Here is a 21,687-nt window from a genome sequence, read left to right on the forward strand (position 1 = left end):
CCAATTTAAAAATGGGCCAAAGACCTGAGCAGACACCTCAAAGAAGATATACACATGGTAGGTAAGCATATGCAAACATGCTCAATATCTTATGTCATTGAGGAGTTGCAAATTAAAACAACAATGAGATACTATGATATACCTAGTAGAATGGCCACAATTCAAAACATGAACACCACCAAATTCTGGTAAGAATATGGAGCAACAGAAATTCTCATTCATTGCTGGTGGGAATGCCAAATAGCACAGCCACTTTGGAAGGTAGTGTGGCTATTTCTTACAGAACTATACACACTTTTACCACATGATCCAACAACTGCAATCCTCGATGTTTACCCAAATGAACTGAAAACTTCTGTCCACATAAGAACCTGCACACAGATGTTTACAGCAGTTTACAGTAGCTTTATTTATAATTGCCAAAAGTTAGAAGTGACCAAGATGTCCCTTAGGAGCTGCGTGAAAAAATAAACTGTGATACATCCAGACAATTGACTATAAGCACTCAAAAGAAATGAGCTATCAAGCCATGCAAAGACATGAAGTAACTTACATGCACTTACAACTAAGGGAAAGAAACCAATCTGGAAAAGGCTACATACTATATTATTCCAACTATATGACATTCAGGAAAAGGCAAAACTATGGAGACATTAAAAAAGATTAATAGTTGTCAAGGGGATGGGAGGAGGGAGGAATGAATAGGTGGAGCACAGATGACTTTTAGGGTGGTGAAACTATTCTGTTTGATATTACAATAGTGGATACTACAAGTCATTTACATCTGTCAAAACCCACACAATGTCCAACACCAAGAGAGAAACCTAATGTAAACTATGGACCTTGGGCGACACTGATATGAACGATATGATATGTTCATGCATTGTAGTATCACCACTCTGGTGTGGCATGTTGATAGCAAGAGAGGCTGCAAGTACGTGGGGATGGGGAGTATATAGGAGAAATCTCATTTCTCTCTGCTCAATTTTACTGTGAAACTAAAACTGCTCTAAAAAATAAAGTTTATTAATTAAAAAATTAAAAATATAAAGGTTTTGTTAACCTACAGTTGAGTTAATAAATAGAGAACAGCATGACCATTTTGGGCTTTCCTGTACTCATCCTAGGAAGAAAATTGTCCTAAGTAGCAAATTTTTAAAACTATACAAAATTGTGCTCTGTTCTATTACATACCAAATAAAGAAAAAATTTTCCTATTTCTAAGATTTGCAAACAAGAGCTAGAGCAACAAGTGCTGCATGTGTAACAATGTCACAATATTTGTCTGATGAACAGTTTACACCCTGCATATATCTCCCTATAACACTCCCCCTTCCTAAAGCTCTAGTCCAAAGATGGAACTTCTCAGAGAATGTTTTTAGAGATGATGCACAAACCTTTTCCATTGCGAGGGGGAGCCCCCTTTGCTTTAAAGCTATCAACTGGTGCCTTTGTATCCGTTTCCAAAGCAATACTTATCTGTATCTCAGACTTGAATTTGGTGTACTTATTACTCAGCAACTGGTACCATTTTGGTGCCTAAAGAATAATAAAATAACAAAACACCTAATAGTTAATAAGGGAAAAAACATATTGGGAAATGCTATAAGTTCTAAATAAATTTATTGTACCTTTTCAGTACTTTATCCTCTATAAACAATTTTTTTTTCACATTTTTCTCAAAACAAATTAATCCTGCTTAGGAAGCCATCAACTGAATTTCCCTCCAGAAAAACAACGTAGAAATTAAAATTGTTTTCTTTGCTTGCCTTCCCTATGCTTCAAGAGGCAAAATATTAAAAGGAGGAAAGCATAATATATTTCTTTCTACCTTTCGTCTTATACCCCCAATCTCACTTCATCCCTTAAACAACAAAAAAAACTACTAGTTTTCTAATTCCCTAACCTCCATCTTCTCACGTTTTTAAATTATACCTTTTCTTTCTGCCACAGACCTGCTTCGTTCTGCTTATATCAATAAGCAAAGGAAAATCTTGGACGGATGGCTCATGCCTGTAATTCCAACACTTTGGAAGGCCAAGGTGGGCAGATCACTTGAGTCCAGGAGTTCAAGACTAGCCTGGGCAACATGGTGAAACCCCGTCCATCTCTACTAAAAATACAAAAAATTAGCTAGGCCTGGTGGTGCACGCCTGTAATCCCAGCTTCCTGGGAGGCTGAGATGGGAGGATTGCTTGAGCCCAATAAATCAAAGCTGCAATGAGCCATGATCGCACCACTGCACTCCAGCCTGAGCAACAGGAGTGAGGCCCTGTCTCAAAAAAAAAAAATAATAATAATAATAATAAATAAGAAAAAGAAAAAAGAAAATCTTACTAGTGTTAATAAAAAGCATTAACAAAATACTAAAGTCAAGGTCTAATGGAAGAGTGGTGGATTATGAACCAGGTACTTGATTGATATTGAAACAAAAGCCTTCTTACAGAATGAAGCATCCTAAATTATTTGAATATCCCCACTAGACCAACCTCAGAAATTCTAGTACTCAAGACAGCCTGAAAAGTATCATGCCTACATATATTATTAGTGCAGGAACCACCGATCAGTGGGAATACCATTTCAATACCTGGAAACAGCATTTTTTACTCTGATAATTTGTTATATAAAGATATAGTAGATGGTGCTTATATTGTCTTTGTTATATAAAGACATAATAAATGGTGCCTATATTGCTTTTATATTCAAGTCATGTTTGATAAGTAAAATAGAATTAAGTAGGCCATAGATTTAAATAAAAATCAACAACCTAATTTTTTAAAGATAAAAATGCATAATACAGTTTGTTGATGTATTTCTTATAACAAATATGTTATAATTTTGAATATAAGCCTGAAAGATTTCCAGCTACTCAGAGAACTGATGACTTTTTCTGTTATATAACTCAGAAAAATAAATCTGGATTTTTTTCTGTTTATATTTATTTACAGAGAATCAATTTATTTTGAACTTCAAATATTATACCATCCAAATACAAATATTTATGCTGACAAACAGGAGAGAATAAGCAATACAGCATTTAGTTTAAATGACTGAGCCATTTCTCCCTAACTTTGATTACAAATATGTTGACAAACTGTCCTAAAGAAGGGGACAAGGAATGCCAAGAGTATTTAGAGGCATGACCTCATCCCTCAGATACCCTCCTAAGAGGATTTACCTTCTCTGCAACTAAACTGACTGCAGAAGTGTCTTCTAGACACTTGCACGTTACATGAGAGAAGGTGGTTAAGAGAAACATTGAGAGCCCAATCAAAGCCCAGGGTCTAAAACTAAAGAAGGAAAAACCTTTTCAGGATAAGATCTAGGGGCAGAGAGGCCATGAGTACCAAGGATGGGGGCAAAACAAGTCCTCTTTTAAAGCATTTTTAAATTTCAGTTTCTTTTAAATTATCCCAACCTTGGGCTAGGCTGACTGATCATATGCAAATATCATTGCTATCAGCAGCAAAAATGTTAGTAAGAGATAAATTTTTCTTCACAGAATCCCAATTTAAGATTCAAATCAACAATGGAGTTTTAAATAAAAGAGAAGACATTATTTTAATTGTTTAACTTTTTTTCCCCCTTAAGAAAATTATGACCCAAGACAATGAGAAAAATTGCAAGGGAGATTTCTAGAGTCAGTCACATACAAAAAGGTCAGAAGATATTTAAAGCGCTAAGCAGCAGCTGGGCACGGTGGCTCACGCCTGTAATCCCACCACTCTGGGAGGCCAAGGCGGGCGGATCACAAAGTCAGGAGATCGAGACTATCCTGGCTAACACGGTGAAACCCCGTCTCTACTAAAAATTCAAAAAAAAAGTTAGCTGGGTGTGGTGGCGGGCGCCTGTAGTCTCAGCTACTCGGGAGGCTGAGGCGGAAGAATGGCATGAACCCGGGAGTCAGAGCTTGCAGGGAGCCGAGATCGTGCCACTACACTCCAGTCTGGGCAACAGAGCAAGACTCCGTCTCAAAAAAAAAAAAAAAAGCCCTAAGCAGCACCACGTTAAATAATAAAAGTTGCTATCACAGGAATCAGGATGATTCTGAGTTCTTTTTCTTGGGAGTACGGGGGCAGAGAGGTACTGGTTAGATAACATCAAGTGTGTTTCAATAAGTTCACTTGCTCTGACTGCTATGAAAGGAATTCAAGGAGCAGGAAGCAGGGAGGCTATTATGATAGCCAAGGTATGAAACAATAGCAGCTGAGTTTGGGGTGGCAGCAGTGAAAAGCAGAACAGCAGACAGATCAGGAGGGAAAAACCCCAACTGGAACAGGTAGTTATGGAGGAAGGAAAAGGAAAAATGGCAAGGAAGACCTCTGTATTTCTAACTTGTATAACTGAAAGCGGAATGGTGACAATTCACTGAAGCAGGGAAACATCAGAAGAGGATGAACCACCTTTAAAAGGAAAGCTCAGGGGCTAGGCATGTTAAGCTTCTGGTAATACCAACTTGGATACAAGTCAGTTCAGAGATGTTTTTTTGAGAAAGACAGTTCTTGGTCAAGGAAATGATTAAAATGTTGAGATTTTCTAAATCTAATTCATAAACTAAAACATAAGAACTGCCATATTGGCTGGGTGCAGTGGCTCACGCCTGTAATCCCAGCACTTTGGGAGGCTGAGGCAGGCAGAACACTTGAGGTGAGGAGTTTGAAACCAGCCTGGCCAACATAGCAAAACCCCATCACTAAAAATACAAAAATTGGCCAGGCGTGGTGGTGAGTGCCTGTAATCCCAACTACTCAGGAGGCTGAGGCAGGGAGAATTGCTTGAACTTGAGAAGTGGAGGTTGCAGTGAGCCAAGATTGTGCTATTGCACTCCAGCCTGGGTAACAGAGGTTCCCTCTCAAAAAGAAAAAGAACTGCCATATTGGCTCAAGCCTATGACTGATCAGGTCTAGTATTTCATGTCCTTTTCATCAATCTGTTATCTACTGAAAATAATCAACTGTCTAACATAATCATTAGCAAAACATCAAAAGGGCAATACCTGCTTTGTTTCTTGGGCGGTTCTTAAATCCAGAACGATGTAACCTATGGTTTCCTTGGCTGAAGTTATAGGATCCAAGGCAAAACACTGGAGTTTGATAGGAGTACGCTGTAGCCTATAACAAAACATGTGATAAATAAAATAGTTTCTGCTTAATAAACTTTCTATTTGGCCTTGAAAATATTGCCTATTATCAAGATACTTATAATTTTGTTGGATAAAACTATAACTATTTTATATCATCTAAAAAACTCTTCAACAGGCAAAAACTAGGCCGGGCGCAATGGCTCATTCATGCCTGTAATCCCAGCACTTTGGGAGTCCGAGGAGGGCAGATCACGAGGTCAGGAAATCGAGACCATCCTGACCAACATGGTGAAACCCCATCTCTACTAAAATAAAAAAAAAAAAAAAAAAAAAAAAAAATCAGCTGGGTGTGGTGCCACGTGACTGTAATCCCAGATACTCAGGAGGCTGAGGCAGGGGAATCACGTGAACCGGGGAGACGGAAGTTGCAGTGAGCCGAGATCGTGCTACTGCACTCCAGCCTGGGTGACAGAGCAAGACTCCATCTCAAAAATAAAAAAAAAAAATAAAAATAATAAACAGGTAAGAACTATTAATTATATCTACTAACCTCTACACCAACTAAATATTATACAAAACATGTCAACATATTTTACATTCTTTCATCTAAGAAGCCATCATGTAGGTCAATGTTTCTCAAACTTCTGTAATGTGTAAAACTTTCTAAAAGTAAAAAATTATCATGAATTTTCAAGACCTATTTTATTTTTCTTATACCGTAACATACATAAAATTACAAATACAAATACATGCTTATAGCTCTTTTGTAGCTAAAAAACAAACAGGAATATGAAATAAATTAAAATTTAAATTAATAATATAACACATAACAATGTTCTGAAAGAATGATATTGGCTTGTTTAGCATGGGATCTGTTTTAGTTCAAAACCCCTAAACTGGCTCATGCATTAAGCAGAATAGATTTTGCCACTGCTTTTATCTAGTGGAGTTATTATAGAACTGCACTTAGCACAAAATCATCACTTATAAATTCAATTTATCTGTATTTTCTCAGCCTACAACAATCAGAGTGGTACTAACCTGGCATTAACAAAATGGAAGCCCTAACAGCTCATAGTAGGACTCCATTACAGACACCACTGAAAGGAAATCCAACACTGATATTCTGTAAGAATGCAATACTTCTTCAAATAAATCCATGGACTACCCTAGCAATAGAGGCAAATCGATTTTTCCTTGCTTTCCTTTTTTTTTTTTAACTTTCCACTTTGATTTAATTTAGTACTGAGAACAAGCAAGTATTAGTGATAACATGTTTTCCAGAAGAAAATATATTTTTAATCCTTTAATAAATAAGAGTATTTTGTATAAGGTGTAAGGAAGGGATCCAGTTTCAGCTTTCTACATATGGCTAGCCAGTTTTACCAGCACCATTTCTTAAATAGGGAATCCTTTCCCCATTGCTTGTTTTTGTCAGGTTTGTCAAAGATCAGATAGTTGTAGTTATGCGGCATTATTTCTGAGGGCTCTGTTCTGTTCCATTGATCTATGTCTCTGTTGTGGTACCAGTACCATGCTGTTTTGGTTACTGTAGCTTTGTAGTATAGTTTGAAGCCAGGTAGCGTGATGCCTCCAGCTTTGTTCTTTTGGCTTAGCATTGACTTGGCGATGCAGGCTCTTTTTTGGTTCCATATGAACTTTCAAGTAGTTTTTTCCAATTCTGTGAAGAAAGTCATTGGTAGCTTGATGGGGATTGCATTCAATCTATAAATTACCTTGGGCAGTATGGCCATTTTCATGATATTGATTCTTCCAACCCATGAGCATGGAATGTTCTTCCATTTGTTTGTATCCTCTTTTATTTCATTGAGCAGTGGTTTGTAGTTCTCCTTGAAGAGGTCCTTCACATCCCTTGTAAGTTGGATTCCTAGGTATTTTATTCTCTTTGAAGCAATTGTGAATGGGACTTCACTCACGATTTGGCTCTCTGTTTGTCTGTGATTGGTGTACAAGAATGCTTGTGATTTTTGTACATTGATTTTGTATCCTGAGACTTTGCTGAAGTTGCTAATCAGCTTAAGGAGATTTTGGGCTGAGACAATGGGGTTTTCTAGATACACAATCATGTCATCTGCAAACAGGGACAATTTGACTTCCTCTTTTCCTAATTGAATACCCTTTATTTCCTTCTCCTGCCTGATTGCCCTGGCCAGAACTTCCAGCACTATGTTGAATAGGAGTGGTGAGAGAGGGCATCCCTGAAATCAAGATGGATTAAAGACTTACATGTTAGACCTAAAACCATAAAAACCCTAGAAGAAAGCCTAGTCAATACGATTCAGGACATAGGCGTGGGCAAGGACTTCATGTCTAAAACACCAAAAGCAATGGCAACAAAAGCCAAAATTGACAAATGGGATCTAATTAAACTAAAGAGCTTCTGCACAGCAAAAGAAACTACCATCAGAGTGAACAGGCAACCTACAAAATGGGAGAACATTTTTGCAACCTACTCATCTGACAAAGGGCTAATATCCAGAATCTACAATGAACTCAAACAAATTTACAAGAAAAAAACAAACAACCCCATCAAAAAGTGGGCGAAGGACATGAACAGACACTTATCAAAAGAAGACATTTATGCAGCCAAAAAACACATGAAAAAATGCTCATCATCACTGGCCATCAGAGAAATGCAAATCAAAACCACAATGAGATACCATCTCACACCAGTTAGAATAGCCATCATTAAAAAGTCAGGAAACAACAGGTGCTGGAGAGGATGTGGAGAAATAGGAACACTTTTAACACTGTTGGTGGGACTGTCAACTAGTTCAACCACTGTGGAAGTCAGTGTGGCGATTCCTCAGGTATCTAGAACTAGAAATACCATTTGACCCAGCCATCCCATTACTGGGTATATACCCAAAGGACTATAAATCATGCTGCTATAAAGACACATGCACACGTATGTTTGTTGTGGCCCTATTCACAATAGTAAAAAGTCGGAACCAACCCAAATGTCCAACAACGATAGACTGGATTAAGAAAATGTGGCACATATACACCATGGAATACTATGCAGCCATAAAAAATGATGAGTTCATGTCCTTTGTAGGGACATGGATGAAACTGGAAAACATCATTCTCAGTAAACTATCCCAAGGACAGAAAACCAAACACCGCATGTTCTCACTCATAGGTGGGAATTGAACAATGAGAACTCATGGACACAGGAAGGGGAACATCACATTCCAGGGACTGTTGTGGGTTGGGGGGAGGGGGGAGGGACAGCATTAGGAGATATACCTAATGCTAAATGACGAGTTAATGGGTGCAGCAAACCAACACGGCACATGGATACATATGTAACAAACCTGCACATTGTGCACACGTACCCTAAAACCTAAAGTATAATAATAAAAATAAAATAAAATAAAAAAATAGTAAACATATTTTCTCTTATGATTTTCTTAGTTAATTGTCTTTTCTACAGCTTATTTCATTATAAAAATACAGTCTATCCATCTATTTATCTATCTCACAAAATATGTGTTAATTGATTAATCATGTTCTCAATAAGGCTTCCGGTCAACTGTAGGCTATTAGTAGTTTAATTTGGGGGGAGTCTAATGTTTTACGCAGGTTTTTAACTTCATTGGTGGGGGGTTCAGTGCATCTAACGTTATCCTGCATTGTTCAACTGTAAATCATTCATTGTCAACTGTAAATCAGTGCTATATGGCAGAGGCACTGCTGTATGATTAGCATATAGTAAGTATGTGATAAATATATGTTGACTTAATAATAAAGAATGAATGTTTCCTATGACATGATTATCTCAAATTTTTCTCTGAGCTGATTTCTAGTTATTCTAGCCTTACCAATAAATTGCCTCTGGTCTAGATCATTAAAAAAAAAAAAAAAAAAGAGTATTGCTTTTACTGTTGTTGCCTGCTTCTAGTCAGAGTTCACAAAAAATATATACTATAACTTTAAGTCTATTTTATATACTAATAAGGTGGTTTTGTTTAAAATCAAATATAAATTAATTAGAAAGAAACCTTGATAGAATTACTTTCATAACTTTTCACTGGATACCCCTCTATATATCCTTGGCAAGCCAGGCAAATATACAATAACTAAATTAACAAATTACAGGGAATTCCAACCATATTTAATAATGAGTAGGTATCATCAAGGTATTTCTAGAATATCTACTGTCTCACACATTAGGAAAAAAAAAACCCAAACAGCTCAGTGTAAGTGTAGTGTAAAAGGTTAGGCTCTGGACCTGGATTGGCTGGGCTCTACCTCTACTAAGCTAACAGACTTAAAAGCAAGTTACTAATACTTAACATCTCAGGCCTCAGTTTCCTCATTTATAATATGGGGGAAATAAAAATACCAACTTCATAGTGTTGTTCTGATGTTTACCTGTTATTGTTGCAAAGTACTTTAAAAATTTCCTGTCACATTAAAAAAACACTCAGTAACTATAATTATTAAATGTAATGACAGATACAAAATTTATAGGTTGAACATTCCTAATTTGAAATGCTCCAAATTCTAAAACTTTGAGTGCTGACATAATGCCACAAATGGAAAATTCCACACACAAGCATTTAACAAACTTCATTTTATGAAAATTTAAAATATTATATAAAACTAACTTTGACTATGTGTATAATGTAAAACAAATAAATTTCATGTTTAGACTTGGGTCCCATCCCCAAGGTATCTTACTTTGATTATGCAGATATTCCAAAAATCCGAAATACTGCTGGTCTCAAGTATTAAATACTCAACCTGTATTTATTTATAACAGCCTGAAAAATAAGAAACCAATAAAGAAGCTACTCTAAAATGAAAATGATAATCACCTGTGCTGATGAAGCGCTTTCCTGTCAATTTCCCAAGCTAACTCAGTCGCAAATTCTGGCTGGTCAGTGTGGTGCACAGGATCAGTAGCCAACTGTTCTCCATCAAACTTTGCTTCCACTACAAGCATATGCTTTGGACGTTTGGGGAAATGCCGACCTGGAGAAACAGAATATATAGATTAATCAAAAGTTTACAAAAATCAAACAGGATCATTTATCATGTGTTTTTTTGTTTGGTTGGTTTTTTTTTGAGATGGAGTCTTACTCTGTCACTCAGGCTGGAGTTGAGTAGTGCAACCTCCGCCTCCCAGGTTCACGCGATTCTCCTACCTCAGCCTCCCCAGTAGCTGGGATTACAGGTGCACACCAACAAACCCAGCTAATTTTTGTATTTTTAGTAGAGACAGGGTTTTGCTGTGTTAGAATTCCTGACTTCAGGTGATCTACCCACCTCGGCCTCCCAAAGTGCTGGGATTACAGGCACGAGCCACCATGCCCAGCCTAGCATGTGTTTTTTTAAAACTAATGATCTGTTAAGTGTGGTTGACATGCATTCCATAAGCTACCTCACTAATGCAGGCTCACATATACACTCACTTCCATAATTCATAAGAAACATGAATCAAATGGAAAGCTATAATTCATAAATGTGTGCTTCTCAAACATTAGTGTGCACATCAATCACCTAGGGACCCTGTTAAAATGTAGATTTTGACTCAGTAGATTTAGGGTGGGCCTAAGATTCCGCATTTCTAACAAGATCCAAGGTGATGTGAATGCTGCTGTCCTTGGTCCACACCTTGAGTAGGAATGATCTCAACAACATCTGGAATTAAACACTTAATGTGGTTACACGAATTTTAGATACTACTATAGCAGTACTTAACAGAGAACAGCCATCTGAAGAGCTGGGAGATAAATTAGTAAAAACGAGCTTGCCTGCAGCTTAATTTTTCTGTTAACTCAGTTAAGAATACTTTCCTGGTGAAACCCCATCTCTACTAAAAATGCCAAAAATTAGCCAGGCGTGGTGGCATGCGCCTGTATTCCCAGCTACTCGGGAGGCTGAGGCAGGAGAACAGCTTGAACCCAGGAGGCAGAGGTGGCAGTGAGCACTGCAGTCCAGCCTGGGCAACAGAGCAAGACTCCATCTCAAAAAAAAACAGAATACTTTCCAAATTAGCTAAAGAAAAATAGCTACATGGATTCCTTCATTCTGTTGTCAAGGACAACATTGTACACTATCAGGAAATATTCATATATTCTATCTACACATCACTTTTCATTTGTACTGCCAAACCCCATTTCATCAATGTTTATTGAAGACATATTCAGAATCAGGTATTTTATCAGATGGTGGGGTACAAAATGAGTAAAATAGAGTACTTGCTCTAAAAAGACTGAGGGTTTAGTTAAGAAAAACAAACCAAAAAAAAAACTGAAAATAGGAAGCTAAAGAACATCAACAAAGCAGCACTAAGAATCTTGCACTGAGTCAAACTAGTTCTCTTGTTTATAAATCTGTTAAGGTGGATCTTAGTGAGGGGAATTTTATCCACTGATTAATAAAGAAATCTCTGCTGCTACTCACCCTGGCACAAGCTACTTGTGGGAGAAGTGTAGGAATTAAGCTGTTAAAAAGACCTTGACTGCTAACCTTGTGAGTTTAAGCCTGAGGCTCTCACTGAAACTCTATTAGGAGTATTAACACACATCGCACAGCTCTCCCAATGAGCATTAACAGAGGCCCCTCTCAGGACCTCATTTTCTGCTGCTCCAAAAGATACCTAGCTTCCCCAAATGAATGTCATATATGTCAAAGAACCTATATTTTCCATATTATTATAACGAACAGCTTCCAACAAGCTTGAGAAGAGAGGATGTGAAGTGGAACAAACAGGTGCTTGCCTTGCTGCAGACAATGATACAGAGAGAACAGAAACGGTCTTTTTCATCCTTAGAATCCAGTACATAGCCCAAATTTTGTTCATGTTAAAGCTTAACCATTTTCTCTTAAATAAAGGGCATTTCTAAAAGTGTAGTCAAGAAATTGCAAGTAACTCCTAAGGACTGTAGTCCCCCGAGTCCTCCATCAAGCAGAAGGGATGGGAATACATGAGGGGAAATGAGACTGAAAAGGTAGGCAAGAGGTCTACCACAAAGGGCCATGTATGCCATTCTAAGAAATACAGACACTTTAGGACACTGAAGGACTTTAACAAAATCAGATTTGCATTTCAGAAAGATTATCCCCAGGGAGTAATGGAGGAAGTCTAGATGTTTCTGGAAAGGAAGAAAACATTCAAGAATCAGACTACTGAAAAGATTATTACAATAAGTTAGGTGGATAATGAGGGCCCCTTACCAAGGCACTCACAATGTAAACTCACTCATTCAAAAACTTATTATGTAGAATCTATTATTATTCAGAAAATAAAATCAATTATACTTGGTGACCATTCGGAAGTTAGAAATGGAGAGTGAATCCAGGCTGAGGATGACTCCTTGGTTCTTGGCTTGAGGCAACAGCATCGTTATGATGAATGGAAATACAGTACAAACAAGAGAGAAGAATAGTTTGGAGGGAGGACCACATGCTAGTTTTGGGTACGTTTGTGGAAACAACCTAACTGACATCCTTGACTCCAGGTTCTCTTCCTTGCACACTGCTACTAAACTGAACTCAAGAAAAGCATTCTATTTAGGAATATATGCTGCCAACCTATTTCTTCGAACATTAATTCTAAACTGGCTTTCAAGATCCTCCGAGGCCTATTCGCTCCAGTTGTACAAGCTCATTTCTTACCATGACATTTCTAAATATTCACCTTCCTCTACCCTGGTCATCTTGCTGATCTTTTCAATGTTCCACCCACCATGCTCATCCCGGCACAAGCTACTTGGTTGGGAATCAAGCTGGTCAGAAAGACCTTGACTGCTAACCTTTTGAGTTTAAGCCTGAGGCTCTCACTTGAAACTCTGTATTAGGAATATTAACACACAACGCATAGCTCTCCCAATTAGCACTAACAGGCCTCTCTCAGGACCTCATTTTCTGCTGCTCTAAAACTAGCTTCCCCAGATGAATTGCATTTATGTCCTGGGTTGTCCATAGAATTCTATTGTCACATATCTAAAGCTCACTTATTATTTAAAGAACTTCAGCCATCCCACCCACCCTACCCTCAAACCTATATTTACAGTCCGTATCACATATTTTAAATATACCCCAATATATTGTGTCCTGTGATCTCCCCACGTGGACAGACCTCTACATCCTTAGAGGAAAAGGAGATATTTGTTTCCTCATAGCATGGTCAGTTTTAAGTCTAAAAACTGTTGTTAACCAAATTTTAAGGTTATATCAGTCCTGTGTTTTTAAACAATAAGTAAACTAACAGTTAATAGTGCTCCAAATCTTTATGGCTTCTGGTCAGTCTCTTGTTCCAAAATTCAAAGATTAGGATTACAATGTTTCCTTCGCTCTCATCCCTCACACAGTGCCAGGCCTTTATAAAACACTCTCTCATGGGGGAAAAAATGCAGCCAGGCTTCTGATCTGGCTCAAGATGACTCCTTCTTAACATATTATTCGTAAAGTGTCCTCAATTCACCTGTTATCTCCTATTCCCTCCACTTTCTTGCAAATCTGTTCTCCAACCACAATGAACTTAAGCAATATTTACTGAATGAATTTAATTAAGCAAGGCAAAACGTGTCTTGCTTTTCCATACTTTAAGTGCTCTCTGCTCTTCCCTTTGCCTGGAATGCCCTTCCTTTTTTCACCTGACAAATTCCTAATCATCTGTAGGACCCCAAAAAATGCCACCTCCTCTAGTGAACCTTCCGCAGTTTCCTCAGACAGAGGTGGTCATTCATCCGGGTCTTCCACATCCTGATGAATTATTTGCTGACACACTCTCCTTGCTACATCCTTAGCTTTTTAGAATCAGGACTGTTTTATTCTGACATTCCCAGCACAGTGTCTGACAGCCAATGAGTCCCAATAAACCAATGTCATTCATCCAAAACACACTTTTTAAGAAATGTATAATATACCCTCTTAAGAACTATAGTCCCCTGAGTCCTCCAGCAAGACGTGTAAAAGGAATTGCCTCCGCAACACTTCTGGAATCGCAGGAAGCCTGTATTCAAGTCAAAGCTCTTACAAGTGCTATTATTGGGAACCGCTGATCAGAACGCGCTTCTCAGGACCAGGTTCAGCTCATATATAAAAGCCATCGACGTGCTGCTTTGGATGAAAATTGTTTTCTCTAGATTCTCTGGGGCTACGGCTAGTCACGCTAAATATCACTTATCCCTAATAGCGCTCATATCCCTGGAGAGATTTTTAAATCAATTGCCTAACAGACCTCACTACCTACAACTTTGAACAAGTCTGTGGGGACCACAAAAGCACAGATGACAGGGTTCTTGAGGTTAACAAGGCCTCGGTCCCACACTAATCTGTTAAAACTCGGGAAGCAGCAGTTGCAAAAGCAAGCCTCAGGCCGCTCACCTTCTAGGATGGACACGACGATGAGCAGTTGGTCGGATTTGGAGACCATGGTTGCGGTGCGCGGTCCGGGGGCGAAGGCGGCTTGGGGGAAGTGAGGTCCAGGTGAGTCGCGGGTAATCCGGGACCCCCGGCGGGACCCCCACTGCCCGCCCCCGGTCCCTGATGCCCGGACTCCGCTCCGCAGCCAGGTCCCACCGCCGTCTGCTGCAGCGCGCCCGGCTCCTCTGCCCCGGGCCGCCAGCCCAGACCCTAACCCTGCCCCGACTCAAGGAAAAAGCCACGCTGCACCCCTGCCAGTCTGCAAACAGAGACGAGCCCGCCGCCCGAGGACCTTTTGCCGCCTGCGTAGCGGCTTTTCAAACGCCCGGGCGGCCGCAGCTGCCGCCGCCGCGCCCAGCTTCCGCCTAGCAACCAGGCCCGCAGGCCCAGAGCCCAGGGGAGGTTGGAGGACAAAGGGTGATAGAGACAGAGCAGCCAAGGCTAGAACGCCCGTCAGGGAGCTTCGCCTCCCGCCCGCCCTTTTACGCTCTGTTCCAGAGCCCTAAGGAGGACGCCCTCATTACCTCACAGCGCCCTCTGCTAGCCGGACGGGGAGAGGCGGGCGACTTGGTGTGAGACCAGCTGCGCAGGCGCACTACTGCTGTAAACGCTTCCTGAAGCTGCGTAGCCTTTAAGCAGCGTGAGTGTAGCGTATTACCTGCTTTATGCCTCAGCCACAACCTGAGAGTTATATTAGTGGGAATTAAAAAAACAAAAAAACCTAGTTTAGTTGAGGTACCCAGTGTCAACACTGCTTAAAAAATTAAATCACAGAAAAATAATGACTTAAATCTAAACTCTAAAGTCCCTAAATCGTGCTCACGCGGGACCCCAAATTTCCGACATTTGAAAACAAGTAGCGTCAATACGGTAATTACTGTACTTGTTGAAGCTGACGTAAACTCCCCGAGAATTTCCTGTCCCTTAGAAATTCCCCCTAAAACAAAAACACTGTCACGTGGGCAATGAAATATAAAGGTATAGGTTCTTCCACCCTCGATCACAGAGTTATTAGCAAACTCAAAACCAAAAATAAACAAGGCATTGAGATGCTGTCTGCCGACACTTTCCCCTTAACGTCTCCCAAATTCAGACTTAAGAAACAGTTCAAGACTTGTAAAGGGAACGTCCTCCTAAATACTACTCAAATTACAAGAAGCATGTATTCAAGTCAAAGGCAAAGTTCTTTTGGAGGTTATCTAGCTTGAAACCTAAATAACCAAATTGGTTGGAGCGATCGTGGACACTATTAAGTTGGGGAAAAATTCTGCTTCAGAAAACAAAAGTAAATCATAATAGAAAAATAAAGCTGCAGAGATAGCACTAGGTAGTGGACATAAGTGCGGCTTCTCCTATTACTTTCTTGTTTTGTAAATTTAGAAGTTGTTTTGAGAGCAAATATAATATCTGGCTGTTTTCTTTTTCTTCTATTGCTTTCTTGTTTTGGAAATTTAGAAGTTATTTTGAGAGCAAATAATATAATATCACTATTGTTTTCTTCTTCCTCTTCTTCTTTCTTCTTCCTTCTTTGCTTTCTGCCCAAAAGAAAAGGAGGAATATGGGAAGATTGGACTAATTACTTCTAAGGCCCTTTAAGGTCCTATCACAGGCATTCTTAAAGTGAAGCACTATTCAATGTAAAATCAAAGTAATGATCTACTTTGGATTCATCATTGAACAATGCATTATTTTTGTGGAAGATGTCAAACATACTTTAAAGAAAGCAGAATGATATAATGAACCCCCAGGTACCCAGACCCCAGCTTCGACGATCATCAACTTAAGACCAATCATCTTCATCTGTTGTGTTATTTTTATGGAAATCCCCAACATCACATCAATTCATCTTTTTGGATACGTACTTCTAAAAGATGAAGACGTTTTGGCCAGGCGTGGTGGTGGCTCACACCTGTAATCCCAGCACTTTGGGAGGCCGAGGTGGGCGGATCACGTGAGTCAGGAGTTCAAGACCAACCTGGCCAACATAGCAGAACTCCGTCTCTACTAAAAATACAAAAATTAGCCGGACGTGGTAGCGCAAGCCAGAAATCCTAGCTACTTGGGAGGCTGAAGCACAAGAAGGCTGAGGCACGAGAATCGCTTGAAATCAGGAGGCAGAGGTTGCAGTGAGCATATATCATGCCACAGTGCTCCAGCCTGGGCCACAGAGAGAGACTCAGTCTCAAAAAAAAAAAAAAAAAAAAAAGATAATGACTTTTTAAAGAATCTTAAAATATTAAGTATTTAACCACAATCCCATTATTACACTTAATAATTAAGGAAAATTTCTTAATCCCATTAAATATACACTGTTCAAATTTCTCTGATTGTCCAATAATTTTTTTGCGTTGTTTTTTCAAATCAGGATCCAAACAAGTTCCAAAATACAACGGTTGGTATGTCTCTTGTCTTTTTTAATGTATATGGTTAGGCTTTGTGCCCCCACCAAAATCTCATCTTGCATTGTAATCCCACAACCCACGTGTCAAGGAAGGGACCAGGTGGAGGTAATTGAATCATGGGGGTGGTTTCCCCCATGCTATTCTCCCGATAGTGAGTTCTCAGGAGACCTGATGGTTTTATTAAGCACTCTTCCCCCTTTACTCACTCACTCTTCTCCTTCTTGCTGCCTTGTGAGGAAGGTGCCTTGATTTCCCTTTGCCTTCTGCCATGACTGTAAGTTTCCTGAGGCCTCCCCAGCCATGCTGAACTATGATTCAATTAAACCTCTGTCCTTTTGAAATTACCCAGTCTTGGGCAGTTCTTTATAGTAGTATGAAAATGGACTAATGCAGGTACCCAATCCTACTTTTTTTTTTTCTTGGAATTCTTTATTGAAGAAACTGGTCGTGTCTGTAGAGTTTACCACAGTCTAAATTTTGTTGGTATAATACCAATGTTGTGGGTTAACATATCCTCTGTTGAGAGGTCTGATAAATATGTACATGTTAACAACACTTAAAGATTAGGAAACAAATTAACCACAAGCAAAGTATAATGTTATCAGTGGTGCAAGACAGTACTTAGCGTTATAGACAAAGAGAGGCCCAAGAACCTCTGATGGAAAGAGTACCCCAGAAGATCAGAGTTTGGGACCTACCTCTGCTATCTGCATGTCAGGTGACCTTAAGCAAATGACTTTACCTCCTTGAGCCTCAGTTTCAGCTATAAAATGATAGTATGCATGGTTCTTTAGTGCAGGACTTAAATGTAGTAAATGCCACTTAGTTACTATTTTTTATATGAACAGTCTCAGACCTTAAGTAGTAGCTGTGAAAAGAGCCAGGAACGGTCCATCAGCATACCTTGTTGTTTTGCTTTAGCATATCCAGCAGGACTTCACACCTAGATTATAAACCATTACTGTATGCCATAGAATAGTTTTAGGTCATAAAAAATCTGACAAATTGTTAAAATTAACAAAGAAACTTTTTCATGTAGTAAATTTCACATGATTCCCTTTATTTGGATTTTCCTCCTGAACAACATTATTATTTCTAAAATCACTTTCAGCACAGCTACTGAAAAGTCACCAATTTAGTTGGCCTGGTGCTTCCTTTAACAGAATGTACAAAATCAGTGATATGAAATTCCCCATCTAGAAATGGAATTATAATCCTATCATCATCTATATCTGTTATTCTATAATCTAATTTCCTTTCGTATGTGATATTAAACAGTAGTAACTTCAGTTCTAGTATAAATCATCACGTTTAAGCTTAGATTTATGTGGCAAAATCTTGTTATAAGTTTATAAAGTACCAATTGCTGTTTCAAAATATGTAAGTAAATGCTAGTAACATGTAATTTTTATCTATAAGACAATATGAGATTCATTACACTATAAGCTTATAAATTTAAACTGACACGTTTTTTATTTTATTTATTTTTTGAGATGGAGTCTCGTCTGTCACCCATGCTGGAGTGCAGTGGTACTATCTTGGCTCACAGCTCACCGCAACCTCCGCCTCCCAGGTTCAAGTGATTCTCCTGCCCCAACCTCCTGAGTAGCTGGGATTACAGGTGCGCACCACTACACCCAGCTCATTTTTGTATTTTTAGTAGAGATGAAGTTTCACCGTGTTGTCCAGGCTGGTCTCGAACTCCTGACCTCAGGTGAGTCGCCTACTTTGGTCTCCCAAAGTGTTGGGATTACAGGTGTAAACCACCACGCCTGGGTGAAACTGACCGATTTGATTAAAGGCTTGATTCTGAATTTATTAGTTTGTCAACCTAATAACTAATCATATTAGGTGGCTTTCTATTTCCATAACTTTCTATCAAAAAAGAACAAAACAAAGCATTCTGACATATTTTAAGCCTTTTTTTGCTGTAGTTGTTTTACCTTTTGGAAAAACATTTTACTTTGTAGGATTTCTCTATATTTTTTCTCTTCAACCACTTCTGCGGACCACCACAGGAGGAATGATGAACTATATTTCTCTTCTTCAGCCTCTTCCACTGTATACACAAAAATACACACATGCTTCGTAAAATTTTAGGCAAGCTCCCAAAGACTAATAAAATTAGCACATCTGTTGAATAATTGCAGTTTGTAAAAGCATGGTGCCAGACCCAACTTCAAGAGGTACTTCTAAAATTGCCTCCATTAGAAAGAGGCAATGGGAGTGAAAGTGATAACTAGTCCTCATCGCTTAGTGTCAAGAAGACAGAACCCTTTCAATTCAGGATCTACTGTAATTTAACTTGGCAATTAATTTAGGCATCTTCGATCCCTGGAAGAAGGGCCTCTAACATCTATCATAAGAGAGGCAATAACCCAGTATCAAAGAGTCATATGTCCCTGAATTTCAAGTTCCATGACTTATTAGCTTTGTGACTTGGCCAAGTCACTTATCTCTGAACCTCAGTTTTTCCATCTGTAAAACAGGGTATTAGTCCTTTCCTCACATGGTTTTTGTCAGAATTAAATGGGATTGCTTCTGTGAGGGGCCTAGGACACGATGAAATCTCCAAACATGGTAGCTAGTTTTATTGTTAGTATGGAGGGATAATTTGTTGTGGGATTATTTTGAAATTTGTTCCCTTTCTTTGGTTCTACAAAGGTAACCAGACCCTTTATATTCCCTCACCTTGGCCTATATTTATGTTCTATTGGTGATACCCCCAAAACAGCTCCTCTCTCCCTGGCTTCTTTTAATTTTTGTGGGTACATAGTAGGTATACATATTTATGGATTATGTGAGATATTTTGATACGGGTCTGCAATGCATAATATCTCCCTGACTTCTGTGAAAACACCACAATAGAGCATGCCAAAGTCAAACCGTCCTGCCGGTCAGGTATCAAGTAGTGAGGTCGGCTGGCAGGGTGAGGGCAGAAGTATGGCACACAGCTGTCTCAAGGAGCAGCCCTGCTCTGCTGCAGCTGATCATTGCCATGCAATAAGACAGATTGTAAGTTTCATAAGGAGATAGAATTACAGATTTTTATGTGAACTCATGCAAATTTTAAATGCCGGTAATGAAATTTAGTTTAAAAACAAAAAGCAGGCCAGGTGCAGTGGCTCATGCCTATAATCCCAGCACTTTATGAGGCCGAGGCAGGCAGATCACTTGAGGCCAGGAGTTTGAGGCCAGCCTGGCCAGCATGGCCAAACCCCATCTCTATGAAATATACAAAAATTAGCTGGGCGTGGTGACACACACCTGTAGTCCCAGCTACTCAGGAAGCTGAGGCATGAGAATTGCTTGAACCTGGCAGGCAAGGTTGCAGTCAGCCAAGATTGCATCACTGCATTCCAGCCTGGGTGATAGAGGAAGGCTCTGTCTCAAAAAAAAAAAACACCAAACACTTCTGCCAGCCACAGGTTAGTTACCTTCAGCCAAATTCATTGAGATGGTTGTGATAGATGTCAGGGCAGAGAAAAGACAGCAGTAAATAAAAGAGATTGCCTAAAGCTAGGAAGAAACATGATGAAGGAAAGTATAGTGGGGACAACATTCCACTCCTTGGCAGAGCCTTGGGGAGGGGACAGACACAGAAAGTGGCCCCGTGGGAACCCTAGAGAAGTGAGACCATAGGGCCTGGTTTATCATCCTTGGCATAGATTCTCATGCCCTAATTTGACAGACTCAGCAGGTTGGCTTCGGTATTAGCTTATCAGTGACCAGTAAGGCAAGAGCCAACAAGGCCTCCCCCAATATTTGCTCTGTGTGAGAACTCCAGCACCTTTGCCCAGCACTTTGTATGTGCAGAGGGAAGACCCAGTGATTACTGAGCTTGAATTTCCTGTTGATTGGCAGAAGGAGATTGGGGTTGAATTTGAGTGTAAAGAAAAGCAACATTTCTTGCACACTCTCCTTTGTGTTGTAAGCTTCATGGGATTACTTTAGACTGAGATGAGCGTTGAGCCACTCTGTTGTGGTGTGTGTCACAGTGGCTGTCCCTGAGGCAAGTTATAGAGTGGAGGGTGGGAGAATGCCCCCTACTCCATGGAGGAAAGGCAGAGGTAGGGACATTCTGGAACTATAGCAAAGGGTTTCAGGCCAACAAAAAATGCTGCTCAGGTTTGCTTTGAAAAACTATGCCATTGGTAAAATGACCACATTCTAGAGACAGATGACTTGTGAATGGGCTTCATTTTAGGAGAGAGATTGGAACAGATGGTAGATGCTGGAATCCCTCTCTGTAACACTGTGACATTGAGAAACATTATGTGATATTGTGGGACTTTGATTCACTTATTGTGTAATGTCTGATGTGTGTGGATTTTTTTTTTTTCAATCCAAAAATCTTTCTTTTGACATCCTGGAGCCAATAGCAGAGGAAGAGCTGGTGCCGGCCTACTCAGCTGTCTGGTGAAAAAATTCCCCAGGCTCTGGGTGAGTGTTTTGGCCCATAAAAGTCTGACCCCAGTAAATGATAACACAGAATCTTCTGTACTACAAGCTATCTCTGGCAGAAGGGTTCTATTTAATGCTGACATTACAAGTACACCTGAAGGTTATAAAACTATCCCCTACTTCTCTGTGTTTCAAGGAACAAATTAGATAAATAAATAAATTATAACAACAGTCAATAGTAACCCCCCTCCCCTTTGAATTCAGAGGAAGGTTCTAAACATACAACCTGGGTTCAGAGAAAAGAAAAGCCTCCATCATATATTAAGCAACTGCACAAGAAGCTTCCGCAGCCAGCAGCTAGTAAGCTGAGTCACCCATTTCACAAGGGGTATAACA

At 39.5% G+C, this 21,687-nt stretch overlaps 1 protein-coding gene across 4 annotated transcripts in view; it reads right to left on the reverse strand.

The window, feature by feature from the left end:
* CEP120 (centrosomal protein 120) overlaps positions 1 to 15,027 on the reverse strand; it is an 85,071-nt gene extending 70,044 nt beyond the window's left edge. For 2 of the 4 annotated variants that reach the window (XM_055298977.1, XM_055298978.1), the window contains exons 1-4: positions 14,447 to 14,900; positions 9,928 to 10,084; positions 4,997 to 5,111; positions 1,398 to 1,539 (exon numbers count right to left, since the gene is read on the reverse strand). In XM_055298977.1, coding sequence (XP_055154952.1) covers positions 1,398 to 1,539; positions 4,997 to 5,111; positions 9,928 to 10,084; positions 14,447 to 14,495 — 463 coding nt within the window. In that variant the 5' untranslated portion in view covers positions 14,496 to 14,900. Of the gene's footprint in view, positions 1 to 1,397; positions 1,540 to 4,996; positions 5,112 to 9,927; positions 10,085 to 14,446 lie in introns of all 4 variants that reach the window. The other 2 variants (XM_055298976.2, XM_055298979.2) reach the window with 2 other exon arrangements.
* Positions 15,028 to 21,687: the final 6,660 nt, after the last annotated feature.

This window comes from Symphalangus syndactylus, chromosome 11, assembly GCF_028878055.3.
Source record: "Symphalangus syndactylus isolate Jambi chromosome 11, NHGRI_mSymSyn1-v2.1_pri, whole genome shotgun sequence".
NCBI lineage: Eukaryota > Metazoa > Chordata > Mammalia > Primates > Hylobatidae > Symphalangus > Symphalangus syndactylus.